The sequence below is a fragment of the Salarias fasciatus genome (assembly GCF_902148845.1).
Source record: "Salarias fasciatus chromosome 7 unlocalized genomic scaffold, fSalaFa1.1 super_scaffold_4, whole genome shotgun sequence".
NCBI lineage: Eukaryota > Metazoa > Chordata > Actinopteri > Blenniiformes > Blenniidae > Salarias > Salarias fasciatus.
Genome location: NW_021941229.1, coordinates 21398871 through 21419681, shown reverse-complemented (window position 1 = coordinate 21419681; position 20811 = coordinate 21398871). Strand labels below are relative to the sequence as shown.

The following is a 20811-nucleotide window of genomic DNA, read 5'->3' as shown; positions in this document are numbered from 1 at the left end:
ATAGTTGATGGAAAAGAAACTGTGTGAGTCAGTAACAGCTCCGTAATCACCACAACACAACACAACACAACACAACACAACACAACACAACTGCACATTAAAAACAAACCAAACAATCCCATTACGGCCTCGAGGGTCCGGTGAGGAGTTTAGTCACAGCCAAATGTACCGTCACCAAGCACCACAAATGTGAGTCACACAAGATGTTCAGGGATAAAATTGGACTTCCCGTCCCCGGCTACCCCGACCAGAAAACCACAATGTCTTTATAATCCTATAGGGCTTCACGCTGGGTCGCTGTGACTCAGTCTGGCTTTATGGTATTTCCTATATGCTTTTGTTGTAAAATATGTTCCTGTAGTTTTTTTTTCTAAAGCCACAAAGAATAACACAAACAGCACCTTTAATTTCCCCCTGAGCTCCAGGCACAATACTGGGTGGGTCTTGTTTTGGATTATTTTGTCTTGTTTGCTCTTGAGATATTACAGTTTCTCCTGTATATGCATCCTGTACACAAAGTTTATTCGGTATAGCAGTTACTTGAGTGAGATACTACATACAACAAAATAAAAACTGAAGCAATGATCGTGTTATTGATCCACTCGAAGTACCTTTATGACAGGTAAGAATCTAAAAATCACATGGAATTTAATAACCTAATGACTTTTACTTGAAGCATCAACAAGTTAAAACATTTAAAGTGAATTTGTCACCTCACTGCGTCAGGATGTAAAGATAATTAAACTTGGTAAAGGTAAAACAAGCAAACATCTGAGTAATTTAAACTTAGAATAACAGGTTGACACGACAACAGCAAAGCTGCAAAAACTCCACAGTGAACTTTTTAGATGTCAAAACATAAACGTGAGAGATAAAACACTCCTTCAGTGTTCCTGAAAAGGTGAACTTTGTCACATTTTAAAAGGCAATCTAAAGTTTTGGTGAGTGAGTGACTGAGGTAGATCACTAGTTAGGTAAACATGAGTAAATGAATGAGTCTGTATGGATTACTTGGTGAGCTGTTTTACTTATTAAATAATCAGTGAATGGCTGAGTTAGTGAGCTCATTTTTCCAGTTAGATGTGAGTTAGTCATTTTTAGTGGTGAGTGGGTGATTTCATTGATTATGCAGTGAGGTGTAGTTAGTTAATCAGTGACAAAGTAAGTTAATAAGTGAAGCAGCTAGTAATTGAATGAGTTAGTTACAGTCTCCTAATTAGTAAATTGAGTAAATAATGAGATTCTTTGTTAATTAGTGAGTAATTAATTTCATCAAAGAGTGAGTGAGCCCACTAGTGAGTTAATTACCTTATTCATTAATAACAGAGTGGCCTAATTATTTAAATCTCTTAATATTAACATATTATTAAGCTTATATAACCTAAAGTGAAGCTTTGAGTGACATTTTAGTGTTTGGCTGAAGTTTTAGAATTTATTTCTAAAGTTTTAAAAGTAATCTTTGGCGGAATTTGAAAGCAGGTTCCTGTTGTGACACCATTATCATCATCATTGACTTTAAATGAGACACTTTGATTATGAATTCAAACAGTCCCAGTGTTTCTTTGGGGGCGGGAGGACTCCTGCCATGACAGACCAGCTCCTCTCCTCCGCATCCTCCTCCTGCACTGCTCCCCTCGTCTTTGTCTGTCTCTCCGGGCTGTGGTTCTCCTCCCTCCTCCCCCTCCCGGCTGTAAACACACCCATCGATCTGTGAGAGAGCAGTGGGAGCGCAGCGCAGGCGGAGGACCATCACACCGGAGCGCAGCGCCAGCGCAGGAGGAGCGCCTCCAACACGCACCCGTCTCCACGATCCTCAGTCAGATCTTCTTCTTTATTTTTTTTTGTTTCCTTCGGAAATCGTGCGACATCCCGGTGCCCGTGCAAGCGGGGAGGGGGAAAACGGCCTCGTCCCAGCAGCAATTTTTGTCGGACATAACCGCGGAGTTTCTCTCCCTCCTTGAGCGCAGACGGCTTGCATCGTGGCTCTTTCAGAAGTGGCATGTTCGAGGGAAACTGCGGGCGAAATTGAACTCCTGCTTTCACCCAAAGAGGTAAAAAAAAAATGAGTAAATTACATCTACTGTTGAGGGAATTAATTGTTGATGCATCGCAGCGACGGACGCGTCCCCTTCAGCTCTGATGGAAAAGTCCGGGCTGTAGCAGAGAAAGCGCAACAGCCGAATGAAGGAAAAAATGTTGATGTTCACTGAAAATTAAGCGAAAACATCATCCAAATAACTGATTTAACCACCGCCGGAGTGAGATCAGTCGTTGTTTCTGTTCTCGAGCTCAGCCTCGTGCTGGAACGTGCATGCTCGGGATGTTTTGTGTTTTAAAGCGACATCAGGTGCGACATGCGCGCCTCTTGCTGCCATAATGGGATTTCTCCCTCAGCGCCACAGTTGGGTGTTTGCGGACAGCTGGCTTCACTCTGTAAATTTGATTCTGTGAGAGATCATGATAAATGCAGGTACGCGGATCGATATGCTGGCATCTCTTTGTTGTGCATCTTGTTTCAATCCCCCCCCCCCCCCCCCCCCCCCCCCCCCCCCCAACCTTTATGTGGCAGATGTAACACAGTGTGTCCACACAGGATCCGGTGTTTACTTTTGAAGTGTCTCCCTCCCATCCTTCTTCCTGAGTCCACGGCTGACTCTGAACACCTGGCAATGATTTTCAGCAAGCCTCTCAGCCCAGCCAGGCCTCAGATAGAGTCCAGAGGCTGGCTGCATGTGCACGCCTCTCTCCCTGTTCTGTTTTACTGGGTGCTTTGTGAGTGCGGCGTGTAAGTTCTGTGTGCGTTCTGGTTGTGTGCCTGCGGATCTGGTTTGTGCGAGGGGATGAGAGGATGACAACTTTCACAGCCATCCAGCAACCACACTCTGGCACTGCTGGCATCATCTTTCTCTCCTCTTCGTCCTCTCAGTCCACATTGGAGAGATCGGAGACTGCTGATTCTCTTTCACAGAAACTGAGTGTAGCAGGAGAAGGAGTCCGAATAAAAAGGTTGTAATTGTCATTTTAGAGATAGCCAGTCTCCCTTCAGACGGAGAACAGAAACATGGCTTAAAATGAACTTGTTTCTACTCATTTAGAGCCGAAACATGACTCTTAATAATAACTGATAAAGTTTACAAAGAAAAAAAAAAGCTGAATTCCTGTACAGTTTTCCTTGAACTTACACATAATATGTCTAACCAAGTCATAATATGAAGTGTTTTTCCAACAAGTGAAATTTGGAACATAAACTGGACTAGATTAAAGTGCAGCCCGTATTGGATCACTGATATGCACTTTTAGTAAAAGTTATGAAGAATATTAGAAGGTAAAGATACATTAGACATACATGTATGCATACTTACTGGATTATACTGACATGCAACAATGTCACAAATCTCCACAGGACTCCATTAGCAACAATGGATAACTTTAATTACAGCGATACTTAGAGAGATTTCTCAGCACCTGCATTCCTGGTTGGTGATCCAGACGTTATCCTTTAATGAGCAAATGCTTTAAGTATCTGGCTCGTCTGCTCCTCTCTTTGTTTAGCTCTGCCTTCAGTCCCGGTGTGCATGTGCAGCCTGGCTGACCTCATTCATTTGATAAAACGCAAATCACACAGAGCGCTTTACATATTTGCAGATGACGAGATGTCTTCTAAAGCAATGGTGGCGTGGAGATTAAAGTGTTACTGTTAAAAAAAAAAGAAAAAAAAGAGGTACTTCTGATCATCTTCTTTCGTGCATGGAGAGAAAATAAGGGCACATCTGAAGTGATTACAGAAGATTAAATGGCTGAGTAGGTGAGTGAGTGCTCGCTTTGAAATTCTTGAGCCAAGTTGTCATTTGTCAGAAATGTTGGCATTTCTGAGAGCGAGGCTGTGTCATGCCCTGCCATTATAAAGATGAGAAATGAGGCATGACATGGTCATTAAAGAGACAAAATTATTACTTGGGAAGTAAGACAACTTACGCTGGCAGTGCGGATTGTCTGAATGAAAGAGCATGACAGTGAGATTTACCCTTCTTTATGCCTTCACTTGAAGTGTCATTTGCGGAGCACATTTGTTTTCATTGTCATTCTGTTCTTGTTTCGTGCTCCTATAAGTTCCCACGGGACTTATTGGAGTGTTCATCAGCTGTGAGAGTCTGACGCAAACTACTGAAGGTTATTGCTAATTATCGGCATATGCAAAAACCTCTTCAGTTTAGTGCTGGACTTAATAGAAGCACTTATTCAAATCAAGCTACTTACAACTTCCAATTAGAAAATCTGAGTTGCAGCGTGTTGTGTGTGTGTGTGTGTGTGTGTGTGTGTGTGTAGGAGGTGGCATGTGCAGGTGAGAGACGAGGCAAGGGTATTCTCATTATAGCTGAGCCAGAGGCCAGTAGATGACGAGTTGCCAGTTTCGTCCCTGCTGGAATGCAATAAATCCTGTTGAGCCAAGGTTGCTGTTGGCTTTGTGTTTCTTTAAGTTGTGATAAATCATATCCCATCTCCTGTTATTTTTATGTGATGACTCATGTATTTGAATAGGGATCATTTTCTCACATTTTAAAGAGGCAGTTCTGGCTTTGCGTATTGCTTTTATACAACAAGAGTTTGCTTGAAATGCTGGTGCGATATCCTTATCATGTGTACTTTCTATTCAACAGTGCAGCAGCAGGAAGTAAAATAACATGAGCGTGCAACAGTGGCAGCCCCACTTGAAGGTTTCATCAGTCTTTCAAACATGTTTCAAATGTGATCATGAATTTTATATAGTTGGCAACAATCATACGATAGTAACAAGGTGGACTATTCCCCCACAAGGAGAGATATTACTTCTTAAATAACACTTTGTTGTCATGCTATAGGAAAAGCCAAGTAATGACAAGTCATTATCCAGTAGGCATTATGAACACCTGTGCAAAATAAAACCGAAAATAAATTCAGAGCAGTTTATTCAGTCTCCCCTGAGGTGTGAAGGTAGAGGTATGAGTGACACAACTGACAAGAAATCCCCAGTGGACTTACATTTGTACCTGCAGGGTTTTCAGCTCCATTGCCTATTCATGAGACTGCATTCTGAAGGTTTGGGAGCAGCTGATGCAACATAGGGAAAATGGAAACTGTCCTCTCCCCTCTCTGCAACTCAGATAGAGACGAATCATTTATGGCACCAGAGGAACTTCTGAACTCTCTGAGTCTTGAAGTGAATATCTGTCTTTTGAATATCAAACACACACCACCTCTAGGTTTGTAAAACACTTTCTCGCTGACAGCCTGACCTCCTTCGTTGCCTATGGATTATATTATCAGCGGCGCTTTTATTGTGAAAAAAAAAAGAAAAAAAAAAGGAAAGTATAAGAATGATTGTAGGTTTTTTTGTGTGCTTTACCCTGACTTGGTGCCCTGCTGCTCCAGTTATTTTCAGCATGTCGCTGGGTCTGCGGCGTGCTGAGCGTATATAAATTGAGGGCAGAAGAAGAGGTCATGTTGCCGGTTTGCTTGGAAAAACGGTTTTATTGATGTTTTTGGACCCATTTTAAACCCGAAACTTTGGAATCATTGGAATTTATGGAAACTGGCAGGTCGCAAGCCCAACATGCGCAGCTGTTTGCTGTCAATAAGGAAGCAACATACATGCGCCTACCACTTCCTTCAAGTGTGTGTTGGTACCTGCTTTAGGCATGTGATCGTGTTATTGAGTATAGAATGATACGATTTGAAATACTAACACTTATTCAGATGATATTTAAGTCTTTGGGCTTCAAGATTTGTTCTTCTCAACAGTTATCTTTTTCTTGCCACCACGACTGTGTTTTTTTTTCTTTTTTTCTTTTTAGAGCTCAGTCACTAAAGTGGACGGACAATTAGGGCAGTAGCCAAATATTAAGAGTATGTAGAGCATGAATGCAGTGACTGAAATCTTAATTTATTGCATTCAGTCAGTTCTTTGCTAGACGTATACTTCGTATGTTGATGTTGCTATAACAATAAATTTGTAGTATACTATGGTAGCGGCTAGAGAAAACAACCCTTTTTCAAATCTGAGCATGTTTTTGCTTCGGTTGAATCAGACTTCTATTGAAATATCTTCTGGGAGATAAAGCTCTGGAGCAGGCTACGTATGCACAAAAAAAAAAAGTCTGCTCAAACTATCAGTCAGCTGTGAATTCACAAGGTCAGAAAGGAACTTCATGCCTCTGTAAATAGACCGCAGGAGGCTCTTGACATGTCTAGAAATTGGGTGGAATGAAAGTGACTTCCGAGCGAGGACAAAGTGAGGACAGTGAGGATGGGAGCTGTGATTTGCTGCGAGGGGAGTGGAGTAAATTCTGTGCATTTCTCAGCGGCTTTAAAGAGCCCTGCTGTCTCTTTCTCTCCTCTTTCCCAAGGAGTTCTGCAAAGGGACATTTACTTGTAAATCACGGTATCTGTGAAAGAGGGGGATTAGCACTGCTCTGAGCTGAAAGTACAAAAGCCTTCTGACAATTGTTATCACTTGACCTTCATAAATCCCAGATGTGTGCTTTTTTTTTTTAATTTGTAAACATTAGATCTCATGATAAATGTCACTGTCTTGGGGCGAGAATTGCAATTCCTTCCTCTGAAAAGACACAATATTAATGTTATTATGGATGTCATGATTTATTACTACCTCATGAATTCCACAACACTTTCATGTGCAGTAATTACAGCTGGGGGTTTGAATTTGACATGCATTAGCTTGATTCATAATAATTACGTGCTGCTTTCACGTTCAAGTTGAATCTAACTTTAGAGCTTAATAAACGTCTTTGAAAGGCAAGCAAGAAACCTTCATGCTATGTTTGCTAACAAGGATAATAGGATAAATTCTATGTTATGGAAATGCATAGTTCTGTGGCTTTGAATATGAGTATTATTAAAAATGGTCATTTTCTTCTCCTTCACAGGATTCAATGAAAATGTCCGTGTGCGTCCATGAGAACCGGAAGTCACGAGCCAGCACCGGCTCCATGAACATCTACCTTTTTCACAAGTCGTCGTACGCTGACAGCGTCCTCATGCATCTGAACTCGCTGCGGCAGCAGAGGCTTTTCACAGATGTCCTTCTTCACGCCGGTAGCCGCTCTTTCCCCTGCCATCGGGCCGTCCTGGCAGCCTGTAGCCGCTACTTTGAGGCCATGTTCAGTGGGGGGTTGAGGGAGAGCCAGGCCAGCGAAGTCGACTTCCGTGACTCCATCCACCCAGAGGTTCTAGAGCTTCTGCTGGATTACGCCTACTCATCACGCGTTGTCATCAATGAGGAGAATGCAGAGTCTCTGTTGGAGGCTGGGGACATGTTAGAGTTTCAGGACATTCGGGATGCTTGCGCCGAATTCCTGGAGAGAAACCTTCACCCGTCCAACTGTCTCGGTATGCTGCTTCTGTCCGATGCCCATCAGTGCACCAAGCTGTCCGAGCTCTCCTGGGGCATGTGCCTCAGCAACTTCCCCGCTATTTGCAAGACAGAGGACTTCCTCCAACTGCCCAAAGATATGGTGGTGCAACTTTTATCACACGAGGAGCTAGAGACAGAAGATGAAAGGCTGGTTTATGAAGCTGCACTTAATTGGATCAATTATGACCTGGAGAGGAGGCACTGCCATCTTCCAGAGCTCTTGAGAACAGTCCGCCTCGCCTTGCTGCCTGCCATCTTTTTAATGGAAAACGTCTCAACTGAAGAACTCATCAATGCCCAGGCCAAGAGCAAGGAGCTGGTGGACGAAGCCATCCGCTGTAAGCTGAAGATCCTCCAGAACGACGGTGTCGTAAACAGTCCATGTGCTCGACCAAGAAAGACCAGCCATGCCCTCTTTCTTCTTGGCGGGCAGACTTTCATGTGTGACAAGTTGTACCTGGTTGACCAGAAGGCCAAAGAGATCATCCCGAAAGCTGATATTCCCAGCCCAAGGAAGGAGTTCAGTGCTTGCGCCATTGGCTGTAAGGTGTACATCACAGGAGGGCGAGGCTCGGAGAACGGAGTGTCCAAAGATGTATGGGTCTATGACACTGTCCACGAGGAATGGTCAAAGGCTGCGCCCATGCTCATCGCCAGATTCGGCCATGGATCTGCAGAACTCAAGCACTGTCTGTACGTTGTAGGAGGTCACACTGCAGCAACCGGTTGCCTCCCGGCTTCTCCGTCAGTGTCGCTCAAACAGGTGGAGCAGTTTGACCCGGTGGCAAACAAGTGGACCATGGTCGCTCCTCTCCGAGAGGGCGTGAGCAATGCGGCGGTGGTCAGTGTCAAGCTCAAGCTGTTTGCCTTCGGAGGAACCAGCGTCACCCACGACAAGCTTCCCAAGGTGCAGTGCTACGACCCACAGGAGAACCGATGGACCGTGCCCGCTTCCTGCCCGCAGCCGTGGCGCTACACCGCTGCTGCCGTGCTGGGAAACCAGATCTTCGTCATGGGCGGAGATACTGAATTCTCGGCGTGCTCTGCATACAAGTTCAGCAGCGAGAACTACCAGTGGACTAAAGTGGGCGACGTGACGGCCAAACGCATGAGCTGCCAGGCCGTGGCATCGGGGAACAAACTGTATGTGGTGGGTGGGTACTTCGGTACGCAGCGGTGTAAAACTCTGGACTGCTACGACCCCACTCTGGATGCATGGAACAGCATCACTACTGTGCCATACTCGCTCATTCCTACGGCTTTCGTCAGCACCTGGAAGCATCTACCTGCTTGAGCTCCAAACCCTGTCTACCTGTGCCCTCTCCATCAGGTGAGTTCAAGCTCTTGTGGCTTTCAAGTTTCTGATTTTCCATGCCTTGAGGAGTTCTGCTGCATAGATGAGAAAAGTTGTGAGAAGTCTCTCCTGGCACCACAGGGAGCTGCATGACATTCGATAAAATGCCTCAAGTGAATAAAAACCCTGAAAAAAAATAATTTCTATAAAAATCGTGGAGGTGTTAGCCATAAGTTTAACCCACTCTTCACCTTTGCTTGACGACTACAGGCTTGAGGAAAACATGATACACTTGAGTCCTTGACCCAACCATCAGCAGCCATGTTGCACTCTGAATTGTATAAACACTGAGTTTTGACAAAGGGAATATATATCTCTGGTTTTACAGCATTGATTTTCACATCTTTTTCTTTAAAACTCGCCATCAAGAGTCTGAAAGTGCTACAAGAGGCCAATGCTAAGCTGTTGCAGATCCTCTTTGAAGGATATGACAGTTTTTCTTGTGAAATATGGAGTTAATGAAGATTTTCAAGAAGATTTTTCAAATTTTCTAGCAACTACTGTTTTAGCAGACAGTTTTTTTGGACATTTCACTGTATTTTGCACCAGAAGGTTTCACTATAATTGGCTTCATGTTGAGATTGTAGTAATTTTCAATAGTAATTATGTTAAAAGACATTTTGATCATGTATATTCCACAGCAAAGGAAAGCTAAATTTTAATGTTAAAATATATCTTGATTACTTGGCCAGCCCACCCAGGATGAAATTGGGTTGAATGTGGCCCTTGAAATCAAATGTGTTTGACAACCCTGGAGTAGGGGCTAATTTTTTTAGGTTTACGTCTTGAATTTCAATAGCAACTTTCGCTTGATCCATAAGCAAGTTATTGATTTATTTTTTTCTTGCGACAACAATAAACTTATTACTGAAAGAGCATTTTCCAGCACAGGCTTATCAGACTTTCAGAATAGGAGACACAGAAGGTAAGTGTAGTCTCTTCAGTGGAGAAAGGGAGGAGGATCCAGAGGTGGGAGGGCTGGACCAGAGGGGGGGGGTTGATAGGGGCTTGTGTGCGTTAGTTAAGTGAGTTATGTTGCTGTGAGGATGGGCCGAAGGACAGAGAGGGTAATTGAAAGAGAATAGGATACTTTCATTGCTCCTGTGGGGGAAATCTCTCTAAGAGGGAAAAGGGGGTCTGCCAATTAGACAAGCCTCGCACCAGCAGGCTACAACACCCTGGCGAGGCTAATCCACTCTCAGTCGCCTCGCTTTGATGAGGTTATGGTCTTTGCACTGGGTGTGAGGGAGGCGGCCCGCGACTCACGCGGTGTCGGAAACCATTCATCATCGGCTACAAGCGGAGGTGACTGCGAGAAGTGGCAGCAGGGGAAGTGATGAGGGAAGAGTTGTAGGGCAAGACAGCGTCAGCCCTTCCCTTCCAAGCAAATCCAAAGACGTATCACCCTCGGTAGTAGCGGCCTGAGAATTTACTGTCGGGCTCACGACAGTCTCCTCCGCTCCCGTCTGTGTCTTCTTGGCCTTAATCTAACTCTGCTCTGCAGCTCTGATGGTGAACAGGGCAGACGTATGTAGAGCATGGGTAGTCAGCTGGGAAACCTGATCTGTCTGCGCATACAGGCTGCAGGGCCAAGATCACATCACATCAGACAATTCCTGAAGCCCTCACTGAGGCCCTCACACAGAGCCACACAGGCAGTCCTTTCTCATTTTTCTGCATTTTTTTTGGGAAACTGGCTCCTGAGGATTGCAAAAGAACGAAGCAGAGCGACTCCCCAGCTGTCCAGCTCTGCAAAGTCTCCCATTTGATAATGCCAGGAAACAGCTCACAGAGGCTTCAACTCCTGCAATGCATTGATGTCCCTCCTCTTTACAAGATGAAATATTTTTTATTATGCTCTTTCTTTCTGGTGACTCATCCCTGAAAAGGAGAGAGTAGACTGAAGGTTTGAACTATCTCTAAGCGAGTGCAACACAGTGCTCGGTGAAGTGAATAATCCTGCCTCTAATTTAATACAGAATTTGTTTTTTGTGCGCCTGCCTGTCATGGCAACTGACAGTCTACTCACTGAACGCATTGAAAAGACAAAATGTGAAGGAATGGGAAAGAAGGCTGACTATTTAGGACTGAAAGGGAAAGGAAGTGTGTTAGACCTCACAGAAAGGAGCTCGAAGCTGCAAGAGAAAAAAGAAGTTCTCTCAGTTTTCCCAGAGGAACAATTCAGACTCGTCTGAGATTTCTCCTTTTCAGATTTGTTTCTTAGGAGAAGAAAAAAAATCAAACAATATAATAATGTCAGTCAGTTTCTTTTATGTGGTTGTGGAGACTCTATTTGAAGGAGTCTTTCAGTGACTATCTTGATCAGAAGCACGATCAGTCACTTTTAAAGCTAAATTACGCTGAAAAATGTGATTGAAATCTAACGTTCGGATCAAAGACATAACAGCGTACCCTCATGCCGCCATGCAGTTAATCAGAGAGCATGACTAAATGCACTATCACTACAAATGAGTCAGCTCCTGGACACACGAGACTGAAGTAACCTGATCAGCTTCATGTGGTTTCCAGTTCCCATAACAGTGTTTAAATGGTTTCCATGATGTCAGCCGTCTGCACAATGCTAAAGCAATTGTTTGACATTATGGGAAGTTTGCTTGTTTGCTTGTTGGACTATTAACTCGGCTTGTATACATATGAAATTACAGCCAGCAGCTAAACAGTGCTGCAGGGAAAATGTTTTTTTTGTAGACACTGAAGTTATCATCAGTTATTCCCTTTCAGTTCTGTTATCATCAGTTCCCTTTACTAAAAGGGAGTCGGATTTCTGACGTTTGTTTTTAAAACGCTGCTGAGAAGAAAGTGACAAAAGAATGTGGTTGTTAAATTTTTAGTTTACTGAGATAACGTGACAAAGGAACACATTAAAAAAATCTTTAAATTAATGGTTTATAAACATCTGACTGGTAATCAACAGGCCTGACCTTGTTTCCAAAATTCTCTACTCAAAGGAAACATTGATAGATAAATGTACAAATTAGGAAAGTTTTAGTTAAAGTATCTTGTAAGATTAAGGCTACAAAGGTGGAGTCATGATATCAAAAGAAACCTCAGGAGTCTCTTTGTTTTTGAGACATATTTTACTGAAAAGTTTCGTGTCAGAAAATCTGTGAAAATCTATTCAAGCCTGACAGACCTGTTAAGCTTTGGTATGAAAGTGCCTGCAGTGCAAAAACACTAATTCATTTGTCACTCTTGTGGCACTCCAAGCTTAATTTCCCAAAAGCTATGACAAAAGACCGCTTTGCATAAAAATGGCTATGAAAATGCAAGTTGTATTGTTGTAGACTAAGCATGCTTTATCTTAATCGATGATTTTGACAGAGTCAGAAAACTTATTTTGCTTCAGCTGTAGCGAGGCTATGAAACGAAATCTACAGTGCAAGTTGCAATGACATCCTGTGACTACCATTCCAAACAGGAGCAGACAAATGAGACAATACTGCATTCAGAATTACATTTCTGCAAATGCAACTCAAATGATGTTGATTTAGTACTTCAGGGACTTAAACTAAGTTTACATGAGATAATCATTGTGAGCTCCACTTCAGAAAGCAACTGAATGAGAAACTTCTGCCTACGTCCAGAGATAGCTGAGGATAATGCGTCCACAGCGGCTGCCCGGACCGGGCGTGCTGTCAGGCGCACATTAAGCCAACGCTTTAAAAATGGAAAGGTCAAAGTGAAACTCTTTAGTGTAAAATGTACTCAGATGTGAAAAGTGTAGCAGGCAGAAGGGTGAGATAAGGAGCTGGACGGAGGCCAGGTCGACGTGAGGAAACGGAGTAGGCAGATTTACCAGGCTGCGCCGTACAGGAGACAGAGCGGAGACCTGTGTAGTGTAACGCAATACCTCAACTCTGCTCACGAGCTGTTTTGACGCTCTGCAGTGAGGTGTCCGTTTATTTCTGTTGCTTGATCAAAGTGGGTGAAAGTAAATGTAATTTAGCATTTAGCTACAAATGTGCTGCCGGTCAACAGAGTCGTTTCAAAAGCAGAAGTAAGAGTACCGAGCAGGCTTGTGTAACATTTTACAGGTGTTTTAATTTATTTCCTCCACTCTGTAAAAAAACAGGATGATCCAGGGGTTTTATGGATGATCTTTGTTTCCCCAGATATGTTTTGTTTTCCGTCTTCACTATTTTTTTTTGTTCGTCTCCCTCTGAATAATTGAAGAGTCACCTTTAAGCCGCTCTGCGTTGTTTGCTCATGCATCTCATTAACGATTCATTGTTGTCTCCTCAGATTTCCCCGTTTTGCATCATCTACTGGCCTCCGCAACTGTGAAGAAGCACACATTTCTCTTCCTCTGGAAAAAAAAAAAAAAAAAAAAAAAAGAGACACTGAGCAGCGATGTACAGACGCCCGCGTTCACATTTCGATGTTGCACCGACGACCGGACGACGCTTCGCTGGAGCGACGTCGGCGCCGCTCTCCGAGACGGAGAGCCGGCCGACAGGCGCAGCGCCACAGTCCACGCAAACCAAACCAAACAAACTGCTGCTGCTGCTGCTGCTGCTTGTTATACGAGGCACAGACTCCGACCTTGTGTGCACAGCCTTGTGAGGCATATCAGACTCGTGCTTTCGTGCTGCCGTAGGAGTACCGCAAACATATCACACAACCTGCATCTTGCCCGTGTAGTCACGACAGGCTTGTGAGAATCTGCATTGCTGTTTTTCTCTACGATTATTATTAAAAAATAAAAAAAGAAAAAGAAAAGAAGACAAAAAAAAAAAATACTGTATAGCATGATGGACGTCTGGTCAAGATTGAGGGAGGGGGAATGCAATGATCGGTGTGCTGAAGAACAAAGGGGACTCAGTTTTACTGAAAACGTTTGTTATATAAAAGGCACAATGAAGGAGCAACTCTCCCCCCTTTTGTCGTTTAATAAGCTCTTCTGTTCCTATCTTCTTTCGCTTATTTCAAACTCCTAACAGCGGGAAAAAAAAAAAAAAAACGGTGTTACTCTTGATTTTAAAGCTCTGACAGTTTTGCTGTAGTCCGGGGGTTACGGACGACCGGCACCAGCTGACGTTGAGGAGGACGGAGGGTGATCTCAGGATCGCGACCTTAGCCGTTCGCCGTTTCGCAGACAGCACTAACGCCCGCGACCAATCCCGCCGCGCTTCACAGAGAAATGCTCGCAACGTATCGCTGTAAAAGACCAACTGTGCTACTGTTGTCCTGATAAAAGCAGTGACTTGCTCGCTGAGTCATCACCCAACCCTTTCTGGAGCAGCATGTCCACTCATAGTGATTCAGTAAAACTGGCATGAACTCTTCCCCGTGGTCACCCAGATCCCATCACCTTAACGCAAACTGAGAACTCATCAGTTCCTTCTGCTGCGATGTAGTCTTAATTTATATGGCAAATGAATACTACTCTTGTTATGTTGATATGTTTAATCCTATTTATTTCTTCCTCTGCTCGCATTCATCTGTGAATGTATGTTTGGGTTGTGTCATGCATGGTCAGGTGTTGTGTTTTTATTTGATCTCAGTGGGGCTCCGTTTTGCACAGTTCTCTCCCTTTTTTTTCCCCTTAAGGTGCACCTCTCCAAGTGTTTTCAGTTCTTTCAGAGTATGGATGGACGAGGCACAGTGGCTCACGGTAACGACGACGTGAAGCAGCTATGAGCAAAGCCAAAAGACCAGGCGGCGTTTTTACTTCTGATACATCCTCCTTAAACTCTAACCTGGGTCCAAACTTGCCTTAAATCGGCCTAATCGTGGCCCAAAGTGTAGAAATAAAACGAGATAAAACAGATAGGAATGCCAGAATGGCGCAGTATGTGACCCATTAACTCACCGGGGGGACGTCACAACGCAACCCTGACACGCCGGAGAATGCGACCGTCTCCGCAGCTGTCTCAAGGACAGCTGCGGAGACGGTCGCGTGTGCTAACTTGGCTAACCCACAGTCTTCTCTAACATGAAGGTTAGGAGAGAGTTCAATCCAGTAAGCTGTGCATTGTTAAGGGCAGACACCGCAGTGCTTTTCACCACAGTGTCATTGATACACATGAAAAAAAGAAGGAAAAAAAATATAAAGAATTGCAAGTTCCTCATGACCAAAAAGCAGTGAATGTCTTGATCACTTGCAACTGAAAAAACAAGGAAAAAAAAAACAATCATCGCAACTCAAATCAGTGTTTTTGTCTGTGTGTCCGTCTAAGTGAGCATTGACATTTTACAGTTGAATATTAATGGATTCATTGACTTTCAATGTAAGATTTGATGTTTTGGTGGAATATGTATATATTTTTTCAGCTCGATCCCTGCTTGGGGAGCCGTATACAGCCCCCCGTAAATCCGTAAATGAGTCGAGCTCCTCAAGCCACCCAAAAGTTTCCTTTTATTGGCAGTCTGGAGACCATTGTGGCTCTATAATGTTGACCTCATCCAACCACTGAGCTTAAGCTCCAGGCCCCCCACCAATCAGACAGGAGCGTTTCATCCCCCTATACAACACAAGCTTCCCCGGCAACAGCGAGTAATGAATGCCCCTTCAATTTGCACCTAATTGCTGAATGGCATTTCCCCATTTCTACTCCTCTTATCCTCTGTTTTATCCGGAAACCCAGCTGGCTCACGTTGGAGCTCGGTGTCTCGCTCTGCATAAATGATGTAAATTGGACAGAAAAAAAAAACACTGTCAGCGTGCATCGGTTTTTCTTTTTCCTCTCGTCATGTAAGAGTTTTAATTTCTATTTTTTATGACATTATTTTGTACATGTGATTTTTTTCACAATGTGAAATTCATGGCTAATAAACATAAGAGTTTTTTCCTCTTGACTGTAAAGCGTTGCCTCTTTCTTTTTTCATTTGTGTGTCCATATGTGCCGATGTCGAGGTGCAGGTTTGGGAGGGAAAAGCAGCTCGGGCGCAGGATGTATAGGGTGCGTTCTCATTAGTGCATGTTTCGCATATTTAGGCAGCTTTGGAGTGAATACAGCAGCCAAAGTGTCCTGAGGTATTTAAGGCAGTATATCATGCGTACAGCTTTTGTTCTGTGGAGGAGGGACTGAAATCATCTTATCTATGCCCCTGGCTTCTAAGCTTCCTGCACAAGAACAGGCGAAACACAGCCAGATACTTTCCCTTTCTCTGTCAAGTCACCTTGGCAACGGCAACCTTTATCTGCAAACTGTGGGGGCTGGAGGACAACATGAAATCTTAAAAAGCACCTCTCTCTCTCTCTCTCCATTCCCCCTCCGATTCCTCCTCCCTTCCTTGGCCTGCCTCCCCTCTCACTTCCTACACCCCCCCCCCCTCTCTCTCTCTCTGGCTCAGTGAAATGCATTTGCAAATCGGCTCACCGGCGGTGGAGCTTTCCTGCCTGCGTCTCTCCCCTGGTTTGTAACAAGTCTAACATCCCATTAGTGAGTGACTGCACAGTTACACAGCCACTCGCTGCATTCCTGCAGCTCCGCCGAGTCCAGCTCTCCTCGCTGTTTACATTCCTCGCCCTGACCGGTGACATGTGGCTGAGGAGCACCAGTTCCACTGGATCCCGACCCTCATGCGTTCACAAACGAGATCCACTCGTGATACACAGCGGACCGCGAGGGAGAAATAAACAAGAGGTTGGTGTGTGTGCCTCAAAAAAATAAAGAAAGAAAAATCCAGAAGTAATGGGAAAGAAAGTTGAATTTAAACAACAATGCTACTGTTGACACATTCACAATGTCAATGTTAGGATTTAAACGGGGTTGAATCTTGCGGTGCTGCTCCCTGCTCCCAATCCAAGTGGAAAAAAAAAGAAAAGAAAAGCATTAGTATTCTTTGTAATCACGCTGGCATTTCAACATCAGAACAAAAGGTGTAAACAATGTGCATGCCAGACAGCTGTTGTGACCTACATTCTGGCATTTGACGTCCACAATAAAGCCACATGCTCAGCAAAAAGCAAGACAATGCCCGATGAGGCGGTATCTGGACCAGCCCAAACCACACTAACAGCTTATCAGTTGTATGAAAGCATCACAACAGGACCAGGAATCATCCGCGTGTTTTTGACAGACACTGTGTCTTCCTGTCGTCAGAACTGAGTTAGAAATCCATCTGTGCATTACACAGGACAAATATCTATTTTAGCTTAACTGACAGCTTGCATGGGTTGCTCCATTTTTTGGAAGCAATACAACAACAGTGAAGTGTTTGTTTGATTTATTTTTGGTGGATAAACCCTGTATTCTTACACTGCTGGGTTATAATAGCCAAAGGCTGTGTTTATCCCCACAAATTGATTTGTTTTCAACCTACATACATGTAAACCTCTTATGACGAGCATGGATTTATTGTGATTTTATGGCTTTGGATCAGGGGTGTCAAACACATAGTTCATTGGTCGCAAACAGCTCAATTTCATCATGAGTGGGCCGGACTGCCACAATAATCTTTAAATTTACCGTTTTCCTTGTTGTGGCACAGAGTATAAAAATGTTTATATTTTCACATAAGCCAACAATTACCACCTAAAATTATTGCAATCTCGACATAAAGTCAATTTTAATTTTTATTAGTTTTAACTGTCAACAAAATGCAATGAGATAGAGAAAATAAATAAATATGTTTGAAAAGGAGCAGGAAGAAGCATAAGCTTATTAAATTCAACCCCCTCTCCACTGTATGAATAAAATAAAATTCTTTATCATATATCTCTGATGCATTTTTTTGCATTATTTTTGGATACATGTGCAAAATCAAGCCCTCTGAGGCAACTGTTGTTGTGATACTGGGCTATACAAAAATAAATTGATTGATTGATTGAAAATGTACCACAATTGAAACATGCAGTTTTCCAGTACTGGTTGTTTATTTTCCACCCCATGTCCACAAAATCTTTTTTAATGCTATTGTCTATTATATTTTCCCATATTTAACTATTGAATTATGACGGTCCCTGTCAGTAACAAAACTTTTCTTTTCCCCAAAGTAACCAAAATAGAGTTTCCTATAACATTTTTCACGAGAAGTATTTTAGTTGCAAATTGATTTGATAACAAATAACATTTATTTGCATAATTGTATGACTGCAAACAATGAGAATGATTTCGCCCGAACTGACAAAGCAATAATACATGGGAAATATGTGTGCTCAGTGTGTATATGTCACTGAGTTTTGTGCCCGACAGATGCAATGATACAAAATGACATACATGATGTTACGAGACAGAACAGGAAAGGAGGAAGACTTGCCCGCAGAGAAAATGCACCCGATGGTTTTGATATTTGCGACAAGGAGGAGCAATTCGACGTTCACCAACCGGGGTTTTATGCAAGAAAAATGATGATGGCATTAAAAAAACAGACATGAAACCATTGAATCCTGACCTTTAAGGCATTCACCAACGCTGACGAACTGGGTCAAGGAAGATAATTTGCGCAACAAACAAGTCGTCTTCTGACTGCTGAAACCTTTAAACGTGCCGTTCAAGTCTTATCTTTGCCATTTCTGTGACGAGAATGTTTTTCTCAGGCGCTCTGAGAACCAGGAAACAGAGAGGGGTTGATACTGAAGGTGAAATGCGGGGGTTCTGTGTGTGGGAGGCCCCTCTGTGCCTCTGTGAAATCCAACAGTCTCCCCATTAATCAAGACAGGAAGCTGGGACTTCCTGTCCTCCAGGAAGTAGGTCTTATCCCCCATCTCAACACCCCCCCGCCCCCCCGATCGCACCGCCGGGAGCTCAACCCGTCAACACTGCGAGTCCTTTGGGTGCTGTTCGCTCACGCAGGGCTCGGCTGAACAGACCAAAGTCGAGTGTTTTGTGTGGGCAGTTGGTATGTGTGCCTGAGTGTGATAAAAACACTGTACCTACATGTCACTGTCGCCTGGCAACGCAGGCATTAGCCATGACTCAGTCATGCATGCATGCACGCACACACGCACGCATGCACACACACACACACAGACAGACAGACACACACTTTTTCAGACCTTTTCTTCTAAACTCTAAAACCGCACATTAGTTGCATGAGTCTTAATGTTCAACATCAACAATCCTTGCAACAGTTATTTAGCAGACACATATTTAGAGGAAGTGGAAATGTGTAGAAATAAAGTCTTAGAATCAAATGCTACGCTTTTTAAAAAGAAAGATTCCCCTCTCAGCTGGAGGATGTAGTTTATAGTTGAATTTTAAGTATCTACCATTCCTCTCTGATTAGTATGTGAGGCACAACAGTGAGTAAATCCAGAAGCATGGCTCTGTTTGTGGGACTGAGTCAAAAAGAGTGTTTGTTCCTGGTAATAAAGGTAATAAAAGGGCACAACAGGGAACTGTAGAGCTAATTGATGTGTTTTTAATCGTCTTTGTAAAACAATAGAGCTCTAAGGCATACTAAGAAGCCATGTCAGGCTTCTGACTCTAACAGGGAATTACAGTCACATTTGAGAGTGTAAAGAAGCAACAACAGGCTCTGCACACAGTTTAAGTAACCAGAGTCAAGAACCGGTAGAAATATATAAAGCTCTGCCATGCATGAAACACTAGAGAGCTGTGAAAAACAGATGACAAAATGGAATAAAAACATTAAATATGGGATCAGTTGATCGGCAGCAGCAGCATCTACTACTATTTATTAATATAAATTATCAAAAATGTTTCTTTCCTTGATGGCCCCCGTCTGAATCAAATTTTGAGATAACTCAAAAATAATAAAATTATCTGAATACAATGATCAAAGTTCAGTATCAAATTCTTTGCACAAACAAGATGAATTTTATAAAGAATGGAAAATACTTGTAAAATTGGCAATATTCTCCAAACATCCAAAAAGCAAAAAAAAAAAAAAAAAAAAAAAAAAAAAAAAGCAATAGCAATAAAGAGCAGCTGCTGGCTGGACTAGATCATACTGGTGTCTGCCTAGTAGACAGTCAGTAAACTGCTTAATTTATAGTTAATTTGGACAATCTGAAAAAATTATGCCATTGTAAAATTGATAAAGACTCAGCCACTCTTTCTTAGAAAAAAAAAGTAAAAATCAATGAAAAAAAAGTTCTTAAAACGAACATATAGCAGCTCTCAATATTCATGAAATCTGCAAAGCTAATGGTCACAGTGTATTAGTATGGGAACTTTAAAGTAAATATATGTTTTGAGGGAGTCAAAAGAATATATATATATATATATATATATATACTTTTTAAATCATTCGAAAATCATGACACAAATGATGAGACGATGACTGTATGCCGATGATCACCTGCTTTTACTAACAAGCCACGACATTCGCTTTGTCTTCAACTTTATCCAGGTCAGATGTGAGAGTCTTGTGTAGACCTGCATAAAAAAATCCTACACAAGTCAGACAGGTGCACAAATCTGACCCCGTTCCAGAGGAATTCCTGAGCCGAGGTAGAGGTAGGTGGACACAGAGCTGCACAGGCCTTTGCTTTCGCCTACCCACAAAAAGTATTCATGCCATGCAGGGTGGGGCCATTCCCAGCACACACAGGCACTGTGATCATGTCAGGGGATGTTTTCAAAATGAGACAGTCATCCACGGGGCTGAGCTCGCCCTGACCTCTGAGTTACATCAGCATTCAGGCAGGCAGCCGAAGAGCGGTCTGCCTCAGGCAAGGGGATGGGGTCAGAGGCCGGCGTATTGTCATCTGGTGTCGTGAAAAGGAATTCGGAGGAATGGCAAAGTTAATTCTTACTTATCTTTTTGAGGCTGACACTACTTATTCACAAAGTTTTCAATGTGCTTCACAGATTCCAAGCAGCTGAATAGAAGCTCTCTTATATAAATTACAATGTCTGGATGCCTGAGCTCCTGCAGGAATCTGAAGTCTTGAGGTGTTTTCGCATTCATTATCAAGTGTTGTTGTTGCATGTGCTTAAAGAAAGTTTAATGTACTTTCAAAAGCCCTTCAGCTCACTCGCTTATCTGGACCACAAGGCAGACTCGGGAGATAACATATTGAGGGGAGAAATAGCATCTGGTGGACTGCTGCAGAAAGGGTTATGCAAGGCAAAGATCACACATGATTTTCAAACTCTTCCCTTATCAGAGC

The 20811-nt window shown here is 43.1% G+C and overlaps 1 protein-coding gene across 1 annotated transcript; it reads left to right on the top strand.

Annotated features, from left to right (window-relative positions):
* The first annotated feature begins 1847 nt into the window (after positions 1 to 1847).
* On the top strand, positions 1848 to 14896 carry enc1 (ectodermal-neural cortex 1). The gene is made up of 3 exons (XM_030084532.1): positions 1848 to 2051; positions 6924 to 8741; positions 13029 to 14896. Exon 2 carries the CDS (start codon positions 6930 to 6932, stop codon positions 8703 to 8705), a length of 1776 nt encoding a protein of 591 aa, XP_029940392.1. The 5' UTR covers positions 1848 to 2051; positions 6924 to 6929; the 3' UTR covers positions 8706 to 8741; positions 13029 to 14896.
* Positions 14897 to 20811: the final 5915 nt, after the last annotated feature.

Bases quoted from the DNA above. Each gene is read 5' to 3' on its own strand.
- enc1 (XM_030084532.1), top strand. From the start codon at position 6,930: ATGAAAATGTCCGTGTGCGTCCATGAGAACCGGAAGTCACGAGCCAGC.